The 15,016-nt window shown below is 35.5% G+C and overlaps 1 protein-coding gene across 1 annotated transcript in view; it reads left to right on the top strand.

Moving 5' to 3' along the window:
- Positions 1-15,016, top strand: part of LOC114333574 (pyridoxal phosphate homeostasis protein) — a 28,253-nt gene that overhangs the window by 4,239 nt on the left and 8,998 nt on the right. The window contains exons 2-3 of the mRNA XM_050643448.1: positions 1,257-1,842; positions 7,492-7,849. Coding sequence (XP_050499405.1) covers positions 1,753-1,842; positions 7,492-7,849 — 448 coding nt within the window. The 5' untranslated portion in view covers positions 1,257-1,752. The remainder of the gene's footprint in view (positions 1-1,256; positions 1,843-7,491; positions 7,850-15,016) is intronic.

Here is a 15,016-nt window from a genome sequence, read left to right on the forward strand (position 1 = left end):
CTGGAACATAGAAGTCTAATACTAGCGTCTAAATTCATATCTAAAATTATCAAAATTAACAATCACCCAGTAATAAAGACGCTTCTTAACATACGTAGAAAAATCATAAATAAACCCATTTTCCACAAGGCAAACCTTGTACCTCTTCTTGTAATGGCCCTTGAACATTTTTTCCCTTATCAAAACAAAATACACAAACATCCAAACTTTCCTTGTTATGACTTGGACTTCAACACATTAAGCAATCCAATACAAACGTTAAACTGTAATCTTAAGAAAAATGAATCATCAATCAAACAAAAATTTTCAATATTCACCCAAAAGTACAATAGGGATTTCTCCTTTGTATATACTGACGCCTCCAAAAGTAATGGGAGAATAGGTTTTGGAGTCAACATTCCCAACATTAACTTCAAGTTTTCTTCTAGGCTTCCTGGTGAGTTATCTATAACAAAAGCCGAAAATGTGGCAATTTACCAAGCAATTAAAATCATAATATCTAAAGACATCAAGAAGGCTATTATCTTCTCAGATTCTCTAAATGCTATATCTAAAATTAAAAACCCTAAAATATCAGCCACTGATGACTCAATCTCCCTCAAAACAAAAAATCTCATCTTATCAGCATATAAGAAAGGTTTTGACATTTTAATCTCATGGATTCCAGGACATTCTGACATTCCTGGTAATGTAGAAGCTGATTTACTAGCCAAAATAGGGACAGGCTTAAATATTCCGTTGGCTATGTTATTAGACTCCCAAGATATTCTAAACTCCATAAAGGAAAAAATTATTACTAAATTTAAAATCAATTGGGAAGCCATGCTGCGGAGGAAAAACTACCAGTATATGAGAATGCAAACCTCTTTTTCCTTTAAGGCATGGTTCTCAACCCTAACATTTAAAAACAGAAGACATATCACCACAATAATAAGAATGAGAACAGGTCATTGCTTAACTAAACAACATCTTTTTAAAATCAAAATAATAGACAGTCCAGCATGTGAATGCGGAGTAGTGGAGGATTTAAACCATATTTTCTTTGAATGCCCCATTAATGTTATTCCCAACATGGATTTATACACAATCTTTATTTCAATGAAATTCAAAACACCAATCTCAATAGATACAATCTTAATATCCCCTAACGAAAGGTCGGTCAGTGCAATCTTACAGTTTCTTGACTATAATAAAATTAATTTGTAATTCATGATGCTCAACTTTATTTTAATATGTTTAATATTTTTGCCTTCCAGTTTCTCCTCTGTGGCGTTCCTATTACCATTTGTTTACAATCTGTGTTTGTGTTTCCTATTTGTATATAACACCTTAACCTCAAATTTTTAAAAGTCAGGAAAAAATGCTACCATCTCACGCAAATGTCAGCGGCCCTGATATGGTTTAGAACCAGATTACATCACGGTCGCCAACAAATAGTGCTGGCGAATCGCCTCGTAGCGAAGCCATAAAAAAAGAGAAGAAGAAGAAGAACAGCTGATTTAATCCCAAACCCCAGACTATATTTATTTTACAATAAAAATATGTAATCAGTTTAATTATCAAAATTAATTTCAAAATATTTGCTATTACCTCACCGCAAGAAATAATTTTTAAACCTTATATTTTCGTTTATCATTGCATCCTAACCTTATTTCAACATTAATAATTCTTGCTAATACTAGTACTGGATCTGCAATTTAAACAAATGTGAAATTAGTGTACTCTATCTAGTGATTAAATGTTTTTCATATTATGCTGAAGAGGATGACTGAAATAGACGTGAAACAAGGCCTTAAGTTGGTTTTATCAAAAATTGAGGAAGCAGCCAACAAGAGAAGCCCTGTAAGCAATAATTGATACCTTAAAAATATTTCATCTTTGGTTTTACTTTTATGTATTTGTCTTTGTAAGCCAGGATATCCATTTGTGGATGCACACTTTCCCATCATTTTAAAACGTTTTTATATACCTACTTGACTTTGTCTTCGTACTGTTTCCGCACTATTCCTAGTCACACATTTTAAAATTAATTAGAATGTCACAGGCTGTTCGATAACATCCTGGCAGACCAAACTTATGTTTTTTTTTTAAATGGAACACCCTATATTTTATCTTATATTTGAAATCTTCTTAACTCCCCCCCATTACAAAAATATAAAGGTCTGTTATGTTACACAGGATATTTACAAAGCTATAGCCAATTTTCTATGAAAATCGTAACAAGTTCAGCTCCCTGTATAAACAAAAATAAATAAATTTTTTATTTATTGTCAAAACTTTTAAGAATGATTGACATTGCTAATTTTCTTTATATCGAATACAGGGTGAGTCCAAATGCAAGTACTTTATTTTCTCAGTAATTTTAAATTATATCATAATTTAACTTATATATACATACTTTAGTTTGTATACAACATTCTCTATGTCGAAATTTATTAGTTTTCGAGATATTTTCATTTTTCAATGGACCAGTAGCGTGGCCTCCTAGATCAAAATTTAATAAACGACTGATTTTTTTGAGGTTACGTTAAGAATGAAGGTTATAAAATGTCTCCAACAAGGGATGAGATAAAAAATAGAATACAAAGTGTATTTTGAAGTGTTGATTTACAAATGCTTCGTAGTGTAAGTAACTCATTCACTCAACTCATTTTGAACACCTTATGTAATTAAATATATAAAATTAATTTTTTCGAAAATGTTGTATTTTGTGTTCATGGTTTTTTTGTAAAATTTTTTACTGATAAATTATTTTTCGTTCTTTATTTGTTACATTGTTACATTTACATACAAAAGTAATTTTTAATTGTTTTCAGAAAATGTTGTATTTTGTGTTTTTTTTTGTAAAATTTATAACTAATAAATGATTTTTCTTTCTTTATTTGTTACATTTACATACAAAAGTAGTTTAGTTTTTAATTGTTTCAAAAATGTTGTATGTTGTGGTTGTGTTTTTTTTGTAAAATTTATTACTAATACCGGATTGATAATCAGTAATCTTAAATTATCAGTTTTTAAAAATTCAGTTATGGCTTACTTCAAATTTGGAAAGATTCAAACCCCTAATTGTTAACCGCTTAACGCACACATTTATTTGCAAAAATACGTCAAAAAATTACCTATTTATTTTATTACAGTAAAATAAACTACGAACAAGACTATTGTCACTAGATATAATCTAAAGCAAAAAATCGCATATTTTTTTAGAAAAATATAAAATATCAAATACCCTCATGCGCTCACCCGAGTTAACTCGGTCGTAACTTTTTACATACAATATACTACAAGTAAGAAGAAAATCGCAATTATTCAAGTATAATAATGTTAAATATTCCTAACAGTGTGATACACTCTAAAACAAGGGGTTACACACAGAGGTACGTCACAGTCAGGGCAGATCCCACCCCAGTCGGCAGTCGATCGTAGAAAGTTTAGAATTAGAAACGAAAAAACAAGTGGGCACGGGCGCCCATATAAAAATTTTTAGGGGTGGGGCCAGACGTGAATATGTTGCAGATTACATTTCGTATACTTTGGATAACCATATATAGTTTAAAGCATCCGAAAAGCTAGGGGGGCAACGGCCCCCCCTTCCCATAGGTATGGCCGCCCATTCAAGTGGGGATACCGTTATTTAGCGCTGGAGGAGTTAAAACACATAGACGCCTTTATATATCGTACAAATATTTTAAACACGAGTTAACTCGGTTAAGCGAAAATAGAAACGTAGTTTAAAACCGAGTTAACTCAGGTAAGCACGTTAAGCGGTTAATAATTTGCTTTGAAAAATAAAATATCTCGAAAACTCATAAATTTAGACATATTGAATATTATACAAAAATTACAGTACAGTAACAGTACCTTTTGATAGTGACATAAAATACAGGGTGTTCCATTTAAAATTACTGAGAAAATAATGTACTTGCGTTTTGACTCAACCTGTATTTGATATAAAGAAAATTAGCAATATAGTTGGTTCACTAAACTCAGACACAAGTGGCTAGTGACTTTAGTAAGTAATTTTGCCAATTTGGTAAAATTGGCAAAAGCAATAATTACTAAATAGTTAATAATTACTAAATAGTTACTAATTTTGCAAATTTTGGCAAAATTGGCCAAAAACAAAAAAATTACCAACTAAAATCACTAGTCAGTTGTGTCTGAGTTTAGTGAACCGACTATATCAACCATTCTTAAAAATTTTCACAATCAACAACAAAATATGGTACCAATAAACCATTGCTATTGTGCTTATTTTTATTTATACAGGGAGCTGAACTTGTTACGATTTTCATAGAAAATTGGTTATAACTCTGTAAATACCCTGTGTAAGATAACAGACTTTTATATTTTTCTAATGGAGAAGTTAAGAAGATTTTGAATATAAGATAAAATATAGGGCGTTCCATTTAAAAAAAAAACATAAGTTTGGTCTGCCACGATGTTATCAAACACCCTTTAACATTCTATATAATTTTAATATGTAAAGCTCAAAGTTGGCTACAATTTTGTTATTATCTTTTGTTATTATCTATTACTGTAGCGGATCTATTGAGCTTTACCCCACTATAAGACCACACTTATAAGGCTTTTCTCCAGTGTGCATCCTTAAATGAATTTTCAAATTTCTCTCTAGACTAAATTGCTTAGAACATATTTTACACTTATAAGGCTTTTCTCCAGTGTGTAGCATTAAATGCGTTTTTAAACTTCTAACTTGTTTAAATTGCTTAGAACAAATTTCACACTCGTAAGGCTTTTCTTCAGTGTGCGTCCTTAAATGGTTTTTCAAATTCCCCTCTTGCCTAAATTGCTTGAAGCAAATTTCACACTTATAAGGCTTTTCTCCAGTGTGTAGCCTTAAATGCGTTTTTAAATTTCCGTGTTTAAATTGCTTGAAACAAATTTCACACTGGTAAGGCTTTTCTTCAGTGTGTAGACTAATTTGCTTAGAACAAATTTCACACTTATAAGGCTTTTCTCCAGTGTGTAGCCTTAAATGCGTTTTTAAAATTCCAACGTGTTTAAAATGCTTAGAACAAATTCCACACTCGTAAGGCTTTTCTTCAGGCATTAAATGAATTTTCAAATTCCCCTGTTGACTAAATTGTTTGAAACAAATTTCACACTTATAAGGCTTTTCTCCAGTGTGTATCCTTAAATGCATTTTCAAAGTTGTATCATGACTGAATTGTTCAGAACAAATTTTGCACCTGTAAGGCTTTTCTCTCGTGTGTACCCTTAAATGGCTTTTCAAATTCACCTCTTGACTAAATTGCTTAAAACAAATTTCACACTTATAAGGCTTTTCTTCAGTGTGTATCTTTAAATGCGTTTTCAAATTTCCATTTTGACTAAATTATTGAGAACAAATTTGGCATTTGTAAGGCTTTTTCCATCGTGTACACTAATCAATCACCCTGTATAGCATGTATATTGCTCTTTTGCTGTTCCGTTAGTACCCGTTGACAATGTTGACAAAAGTCAGAACAGATTCTTAACTCTCAGATTCTTAACTCATGATATTCTTTATTTTCCGACATTCTGATGTTATAGGGCTAACCCTTCGTCCCACAGTTTTAAAATCGAATATGTATCATGTAATCTAAAAGTTATTATACCTAGATATATGTGGCTAGTTTCCACTACTTTCAAGAAGTTTCACTGATGATAAACAAATTATTGAATTGTTTAAAAACTACTTAACTGATAGGGTCCATCTTTTGCACATATAGTAACTACATAAAAACTCAAATTGCAAAAGATTGTTTTAATAACTATTATAAACAATTGAAAAAAAATGCTTAACTACTTTTGGGTTTAATTTACAATGACGTTTATAAACATTTTTTAATTTAGAAAATCTCATTCTAAAGAGCATGTATTTTCAAGAAAGTCGTCTGTTGAATGTTTTCCTCTACAATGCCTAGTTTCTTCACAAAATTAAAATGAATGAAAAAAGTCATTTCTTGCTTAAATGTTAAAAAAAAGAATGTGTGTGTACTTTGTATGCACATAAGAAGTTATACTTCTAAATATGATTTCAATGAAATAAATATAAAAAAATGAATGGGTTGCATGTGTGAGTCCATACTATTGTAGTAAAGAAAAGAGAGACGTTCTCACAAACAATTGTTTGTGAGAACGTCTCTCTTTTCTTTACTACAACAGAAATAAATATACTTTCGGACAGTTTATTTGTATTTTATTTAAAGATTAAATTCATTTTTACTTAAGTACTACTTTCCAAAAATTTTTATTAAATCAATACCAAAAATTAAAAAAAAATAGAAAACACCAGGATTCAAACCGGGGTCCTCTTGATCTCCAGTCCAACGCTCTACCACTGAGCTTATACCCTTTTGTTTATCCGGGCTACAAGATTTCTCAGACATAGTGACAAACAGACGAAGTGAATTATAGAATACTTTAAATAATATACCTTATTATCTTATTCGTTAAGTAGACAAGTCCAAATACACAAAAATTATAATAATAGTTACCTATTTATGATATAAATGTTAAAAGTACAATTTTAAGGCACATATGTGAAAGTTTCGTGTGAAAGATTTGCTTCACTCATTCTGCAATTCACATAAGTGCCTTAAAAATATACTTTTTAACACGTACCTATATCATACAATATTTTTTCTACAAACGTCTTATATATCAACAATTATAATTTATTCATTCTTAATTACAGGACAATACCTACAAAAACTTTTACTTGAACTTGACTGACATTCCATTTTTATATTTTTCTTGACATTACATCAAAACTGTCTATATTGTCAATACGTAAATCAGAATAACATCTACTTTTATTTTTGTATATTTTAACAAATTTTAATAGTTTTTTTCTACAAATGTGTTAAAAATGCAATAATACAGTTTAAATTAAATTTTAAAAAACCTTTTAAACCACCTTTTTCAAATTGCGCAAGTTGTATTATTGATATTAATGTTAATAAACGAAATATAAATATTTTGACGTTTCACAATTGACAATTCACTTTTAACTGCAGTGCCTTAAAATTTTTAAGGCACTGGTGCTTTAAAGTAGCATTTTTAACGCTCCTATGGAGTGCTATAAATTGCATTTTTAACACGTTTGTAGCAAAAAATATTTAAAAACACTAATGTATTCTTTCCACACCTTTTCTGGACTGATCATACATAAATTAAAACATTTAGTAACTAACTCCATACTGCCTGTGTGCGCATGCGCGCAGATTAATAAAATTTCACCCTCAATGAAATCGCGCCTAAAGAAGTATAACTTCAATAAAAAACGAGATGGTACGCCTTTCCTGTTGCCCCCCCCCCCTTAATATCCCAGTTATAAAATAGCACCCAGTAATTTTCCTGGGGTATCAGTGTCTTCTTTATTATTAGATATAAAACCTTTTATAGTTCGTGTTTGAGTTTTTATTTGACGACCATCAAATCAATAGAATTTTAATATACATACTTAGTCTGCATTATTTGTAGGAATTACAAGTCATAGAACCAAGGTTAGTAGCTGTAAGCAAAACAAAACCAGCAAACTTAATTGTAACAGCCTATGAAGAAGGCCAAAGACATTTTGGAGAAAACTATGTCCAAGAACTTGAAGAGAAAGCCAACAATCCACTAATTTTAGAGAAATGTAAAGAAATAAAATGGCATTTAATAGGTCACCTCCAATCGAATAAAGTTAACAAAGTACTAGGTCTTCCCAATTTGCATCTTGTAGAAACAGTAGATTCTCAAAAGTTAGCATCCACACTAAACAAAAGCTGGCCAAAATTTGGGCCACCTGAATCAAAGTTAAATATAATGATTCAAGTAAATACCAGTGGAGAGGATGGTAAGATAATAATTCACAATTATTAAAGTTAATAACCTTGTACTCCATGTCCATCTCTAAAGGCGCTTTCTTCTTCTACTTCGTGCGACTAGGATTACTCCACTTTGTATGCCTCTTATTCTGTTTCAGTTGTTGTTGACTGTACATTGTCTTTACAAGTTTTCGGCGGCCTTCCAATGGGTCTTCTGCTATAGGGCTTGTTGTTTTTACAGATGTTCGCTAATCTATATGGTCCCATTCGGTTTGCATGTTCGTTACAGTTTTTTTCTTGTTTTTATCCTGTTAATGTAAAGTAAAGCCGCTTTGTGCTTCATTTAAAGTAGTTTCTGTAACGTTTCTTGGCTTTTGTTCTATTATTGTTTCATAGATCTTAAATGAACAGCGTAACAGGGTAACTTCTCTATATTTGTCACAATCTTTAGGATCATCTTTCTTATATATCGGCAATATTACTCCTATCCCCAATTCTTTTGTTTCTTGTTTACATGCTTCTTTGAATATTTTGGCTAATTTAGTCCTGTCGCCAGGGGGGGTACAACGGCCTCCTTAATTCAGATGGACTTACCCAAGTTTTTTTTATATATTTTGACCCGTAGAATACGAATTTTTTGGGTAACAGTTGATCCGGATGTCGATAAGATTGTTATAGACAAAGAACTTGAGGAATTACATAACAGCGATTTCTCGCAAAACAAAACATCTTTTTGTATTTTTTGGGTCATTTTAAGCAAAAAATATTCCTACAAGTTTTTTTGTAGAATGCATAGTTTTCGAGATAACCGCGGTTGAACTTTCAAAAAATCGAAAAATTGCAATTTTTGAACCCGAATAACTTTTGATTAAAAAATAAAGTAGCAATTCTGCTTACCGCATTTGAAAGTTTAAGTCAAATTATATCGGTTTTGATTATTTGCATTGCTAAAAATTAATTTTTTTATTGCTAAATAAAGCTATAAACACGTAGTGTTTCCCGTGCCTATACATGCGTTTTAACGCATGCTACGTAGAAATTGTCTCGCTTGCACTTGTAGCTACTCTACCTACTCGTTCGATTTTAAATGAGAAATCATTGAAAACATCACTCACGCACTAGGTGTTTATAGCTTTGTTTACCAATAAAATAATAAATTTTATAATTTGACTTAAACTTTCAAATGCGGTAAGCAGAATCGCTACTTTATTTTTTAATCAAAAGTTATTCGGGTTCAAAAATTGAAATTTTTCGATTTTTTGAAAGTTCAACCGCGGTTATCTCGAAAATTATGCATCCTACGAAAAAACTTGCCTAGAATGACCCAAAAAATACAAAAAGATGTTTTGTTTTGCGAGAAATCACTGTTATGTAATTCCTCAAGTTCTTAGTCTATAACAATCTTATCGACATCCGGATCAACTGTTACCCAAAAAATTCGTATTGTAGCGTGATTAGTGTAATTACTTCTAATTACAATAAAACTAGCGGTTCGTAATTTATATACGACTTTATTATTTATTTATACAAGTTTACTTTACCAACTTTAGCTTAAGACTAAACTCTATTCACAAAAATTATGCCTTATATATCCTAGTCGTTATTCTCGATCATTCCGGGCTAAGCCAGCTCTCCGACTATCGTGTGACCTTCCAACAACCGCGCATCGGTTCCACGTATAGCGTGCTCGATCTAGACTTTTCTCGGCTTACGCCTTGCGGCTGGTGCCTCATTGTTTTGCTACATTGCTCCCCTCTTAAGATCTGAGCGTCCCGATCAGCAACTCTAGATGAAGGCCCAGGATGGCGGAATCTACACGACTCTCCAGCTTTGCATACACCCACCAAGGATCCGACATCTTCGGGTTCATGCAACACACAGTAATTCGTACGCCAGTTTCTCTGAAGACCACTTCAAGCATGCTTCTCACAATCTTCCAATCCAGATTTTCTACTGCATGGCCTATTTTTGGTAAAGCCAAATCTTTGATGTCATAATTACACACGATTTTCTTCAAATTACTTAGAGCACGCCATATGTTCTCATAGCTTGGCGTGTCCGTATAAGACTTCCTGGTCACCATATACAGCAAAGATCGAGGACCATCTTCCAATCGCAGTACTCTTCCAATTTTAGGCTGCTGATTTCTTAACTCGTCCAGGCGGCCGAACTTTCTATTGAATACGGACGAGATTCCTTTAGTCATCTCGAGGTCTTGGGCAACACAGTGGGCTAGAGAGACGTTTTCTGGAACACCAAACAGATCTTGCTGAACTTCTGTGGTCACGCCGAATCTAGCACTCTTTCTTTCTGCGTAATTTGACATAAATTCCTTAAAACTTGGCTGTGGTGCATCTTTCATCTCCTGTTGGAGGACTCGGGCTTCCTCTGTTTCATTTGAGCCAGCATATGGTGCGAGACGATTTATGTGAATAACTTTTGGTTTACCGTTTGGCAACTTCTTAATTCTGTATATTACGTCATTTATTTTCTTCTTAACTTCATACGGACCTTCCCATTGTCTTTGCAGTTTAGGACACAGGCCTCGACGACGTTGTGGATTATAAAGCCAGACAAGATCACCTACTTCGAAGCTTTCATTCTTACAGCGAGAATCATATTGATCTTTCATTCTGTCACTGGCTATCTGGATGTGTTGTCGGGCAAGTTCATGAATGCTGTTCATTCGTAACTTCAGGCGGTCTACGTATTCTTCGCCTGCAACATATTCCTCGGAAGGTCTGCAGCCAAACTCTAGGTCGCAGGGCAAACGAACTTCACGACCCAACATCAGGCAGGTTGGTGTTTGACCTGTAGTTTCATTCCCGGCCGAGCGGTAGGCCATCAGGAATAAATGAATGTGTTGGTCCCAATCTCGCTGATGTTCAGATACAACTTTGGACAAGTGTTTACCCATCGTTCGGTTCATCCTCTCGACCATTCCATCTGATTGAGGATGCAGGGGTGTTGTTCTGGTCTTATTGGCACCAATCAATTTACAAACGTTTTGGAAAAGAGCTGACTCAAAGTTTCGCCCTTGGTCGGAGTGGATCTCCAAGGGAACACCAAATCGGCTGAAGAATTCTTTAACAAGTACCTCTGCAACGGTAGCAGCTTCTTGATTCGGTAATGCATAGGCCTCGGTCCATTTCGTAAAATAGTCCATGGCTACCAGAATGTATTTATTTCCAGCATCGGTTTCTGGAAATGGACCTGCAATGTCGATTGCAACTCTTTCCATAGGACTTCCAACATTGTACTGTCTCATGGGTGCTCTCTTTTTACCAACTGGACCATTACCGGATGCACACAGTTCACATTTCCGGCACCATCTTCTTACATCATCTTTACAGTTCACCCAATAGAACCGTTCTCGAACCTTTTGCAGAGTCTTCGTAATACCAAAGTGTCCACCTGATGTACCGTCATGCAACTGACGCAATACTTCTGACACTTTACTTTTAGGTACAATCAACTGCAGCTTAGATTCTGTACCATCATCGTTCTCAAAGGTTCTGTACAGAAGATCATCTTTTAGTACCAGGCAATTCCATTGGCTCCAGTAGGCCTTGACTTCTGGACTACATGCACTAATGTTCTGCCAACTAGGTCTTTCACCTTGCCGCATCCAATCCAATACTCTTTTTATACATGGATCATCTTCTTGGGCGTTTTGTAACTGTTGGGGCTGCCATTGCTCATTAACTACGGTGGTTCGTCTCACGGGGCAAAATCGTTCCTCTAATTTGGCACAGTGATTACAATTTGCACTGCATGGTCGTCTCGAAAGGGCATCAGCATTTGAATGAACTCTTCCGGCCCTGTGTTCTATCTCATAATCATATTCTTGCAGTCGTTCTAACCATCTTGCCATCTGGCCCTCTGGATTACGGAATTGTATGAGCCATTTTAGAGCAGCGTGATCTGTTCGAAGAAGGAACTTTCTGCCGTACAAGTATTTATGGAAATGTTCGCAAGCCTTCACTACACCCAGCAGTTCTCTTCTGGTAACGCAATAGTTTCTTTCTGGTTTCGACAGGACTTTGCTGAAATAAGCGATGACTTTTTCCTGTCCATCCTGGATTTGTGAGAGAACAGCTCCTATGGCACTGTTGCTAGCATCGGTATCCAAAACAAATTTTCCTGCCTGTCCCGGGTAGCTTAATATCGGTGCACTGATCAGAGCCCTTTGTAGTTGTTCGAAAGCTTTTTGACACTCCTCACTCCATGTATATTCTTTGCCCTCCTCCGTCAACTTTGTTAGGGGCTTGGAGATATTGGCAAATCCTTTGACAAATCGTCGGTAATATGTACATAGGCCAAGGAAACTTCTAATTTCATGTTTATCTTTTGGTACTGGCCAATCTTTAATTGCATCAATCTTTTCAGGATCAGCTGTTACACCATTACTCGATACAATATGTCCTAAGTACTTAACTTCTCGTCGAAACATGTGACATTTCTTCGGACTTAACTTCAAGTTCGCTGCCCTCAATCGTTGAAAGACGTCTATTAGATTCTTGGCATGTTCATCAAAGGACCTTCCAACCACAATTACATCATCCAAGTAAACCAGGCATGTTTTCCATGTTAGACCTCTTAAAACTGCCTCCATTAATCTTTCAAATGTGGCAGGGGCATTACATAAACCAAACGGCATAGCCGTAAACTGCCAAAGCCCTGATCCTATCGAAAATGCGGTTTTCTCCCGATCGGCTGGCTCCATGTCTACTTGCCAATATCCACTTTTTAAATCGAGTGTGGAAAACCAACGAGAACCGGAGAGAGTATCCAATGTATCGTCTATTCTGGGCAAAGGATAACTATCTTTTTTTGTTACCGCATTGAGCTGGCGGTAGTCGATACAAAAACGCGTTGAACCATCTTTCTTCTTTACCAGAACTACTGGTGATGTCCATGGACTGTTCGATGGTTCAATTACCCCTTGTTTGTCCATATCCTTGATAATCTCTTCGGCTTCATCTCTTTTCGCAAATGGAAGTCGTCTAGGCCGTTGTCTGATTGGCTGAGCGTCTCCGGTATTTATTTTATGCGTTACTATGCTTGTTTTTCCCTTATCCTTCGTGTCAATAGCAAAAACATCTTGATACTCTTACATCAGCATAGATGTCACTTTTTCCGTTCGTTCATGATCAAGATCTTGGCATCTTTCAATGATCATCTCAACAAGCTCCTTTGGATACTTCGCCTTCGATGATTTCTCATTGGTATTCACAGAGCAAATTGAAGCCACGGGAACACACTGCCCGATCAAAGCTCCTCTACTTAACTTGATAGCAGTTTCCCTTAAATTCATAACTCTTACAGGGATCACATCTCGAACTTTTACCAAAGTTTTCGCCGTTAGGAACTCGACATTATCCACATCTTCGACCATCCTTAAACTTCCCTCTCGGCAGTGTCCATCAAGCATGGTCATCAGAATTTTCTCACTATTACCGGGTATGGTTACGTCGCATGTAGTAAGTAAGCGGATGACATCTTCTTTGTCGTCGTGAAAGGGCAACTCTTCACCATTGATCTTGAGAACTCCATTTTGAACATCCAATATTGCCCCCACTTTCCTTAGTACGTCCATCCCCAATATGAATTCGTCGGAGATCTCGGCAATTAATACTTGATGTTCAACTGTGGTCTGGCCAATGGATACTGACATATTAGCCTCGCCATATGTATTAATTAGCTCACCAGTCGCTGTTCTAAGCTTTACTGTTGCAGGTGATAATTTATTATGGTCTCGTACTACATCTGGACGTGCGATAGTTCTCGTTGCACCTGTATCCACCAAAAATGATCTACATCTATTACTGATACGACCTTCGATGTATAAGTTGTGGTTTCCACCGGAGGACGTAAGGTTGACAGTTACTATGGGGGCTCTAGTTCTCGAGGTCGGCAGTTGCCCCTTGGTGTCGACCCGCTCTAGTTTTCCGACGGCTGTACGATCTTCTTACAATTACGACGAATGTGGCCTACGTCTCCACAATTCCAACATCTAGGCTCGCGTCTCTTTGGCATCTGATTACTTAATACTCTCCGTATCATTTCCTCCAGACGTTCATCGTTGTGTTCGTCACTTTCTTCAATGGTTCTTACTCTATGGCCTCGTGAAGTTTGACTAGCCGTTTCGTGTTCCAATGCAATAGCAAGTGCTTCATCTAAAACTTTCGGTCTTGCTAGTCGTAAAGCTTTCTGTAGTTCATTATCTTTCAGCCCATTGACGAAGGTATCTACTGCAATTTCTTCTAAAACGCTGTCTGGCACCTCTGGATAAGCCAACCGCACCACACGAGCCACATCTGCTTCAAATTCTTGCAGATTCTCACTTGCTCGTTGACTTCTACTTCGCAGTTGTGCTTTGTATACTTGTTGTAGATGGGCATCTCCATAGCGTTTTTCTAGACGAGTGAACAAGGTCTGGTAACAATTTTCTTGACCCTTGGGAATTGACCTTAATATATCTGCAGCATCACCTCGTAAAGCAGCAGTCAAGGAAACAGCCTTTTCTTGTTCGGTCCAATGATTGGCGGTCGCAATAGCTTCAAACTGTCTAAGATATATGGACCAAGAGGACTTTCCATCAAATGGTGGTAATTTGAATCTCATATTATGCGACGTTTCGTCTCTCGGTAGTTCATCTTTCACTAAAGGATCTAACGTTGCTGCATTAACTGATGGTTGTACTTTTGTATCGGTTATCCTGCTCTCTAGCTGTTTGATCTTTTCTTCTACGGTCTCTACACTTTTCTGCATCTTATCGAATGTTCTAGAAACTTCTTCAAATTTCTCATTGTTCTGTTTACAAACTTCTTCTAGTTTTTCGTTGTTTTGCCTACAGACCTCTTTAATTATTTGAGAAGTCTCATCGAATCTTTTAGCAACATTTTCGAATTTCTCGTCGCTTTTTCTACTAACTTCTTCAAGTTTCTCGTCGCTTCTTCTACTAACTTCTTCAAGTTTCTCGTCGCTTCTTCTAGAAGTTTCATCGATCTTTTGAGAAACACTTTCAAATTTCTCGTTGTTCTGTCTACTAACTTCTTCAAGTTTCTCGTCGCTTCTTCTAGAAGTTTCATCGATCGTTTCAGAAACAGTTTTTAATTTCGATAAGATTACTTGTTCTGCTGACTGGAAGTGGAACGTCTTTGGGTCTTCTCCGTTCTTCGTGAGGACATCCT

This window comes from Diabrotica virgifera, chromosome 2 (genome assembly GCF_917563875.1).
Source record: "Diabrotica virgifera virgifera chromosome 2, PGI_DIABVI_V3a".
NCBI classification, from domain to species: domain Eukaryota; kingdom Metazoa; phylum Arthropoda; class Insecta; order Coleoptera; family Chrysomelidae; genus Diabrotica; species Diabrotica virgifera.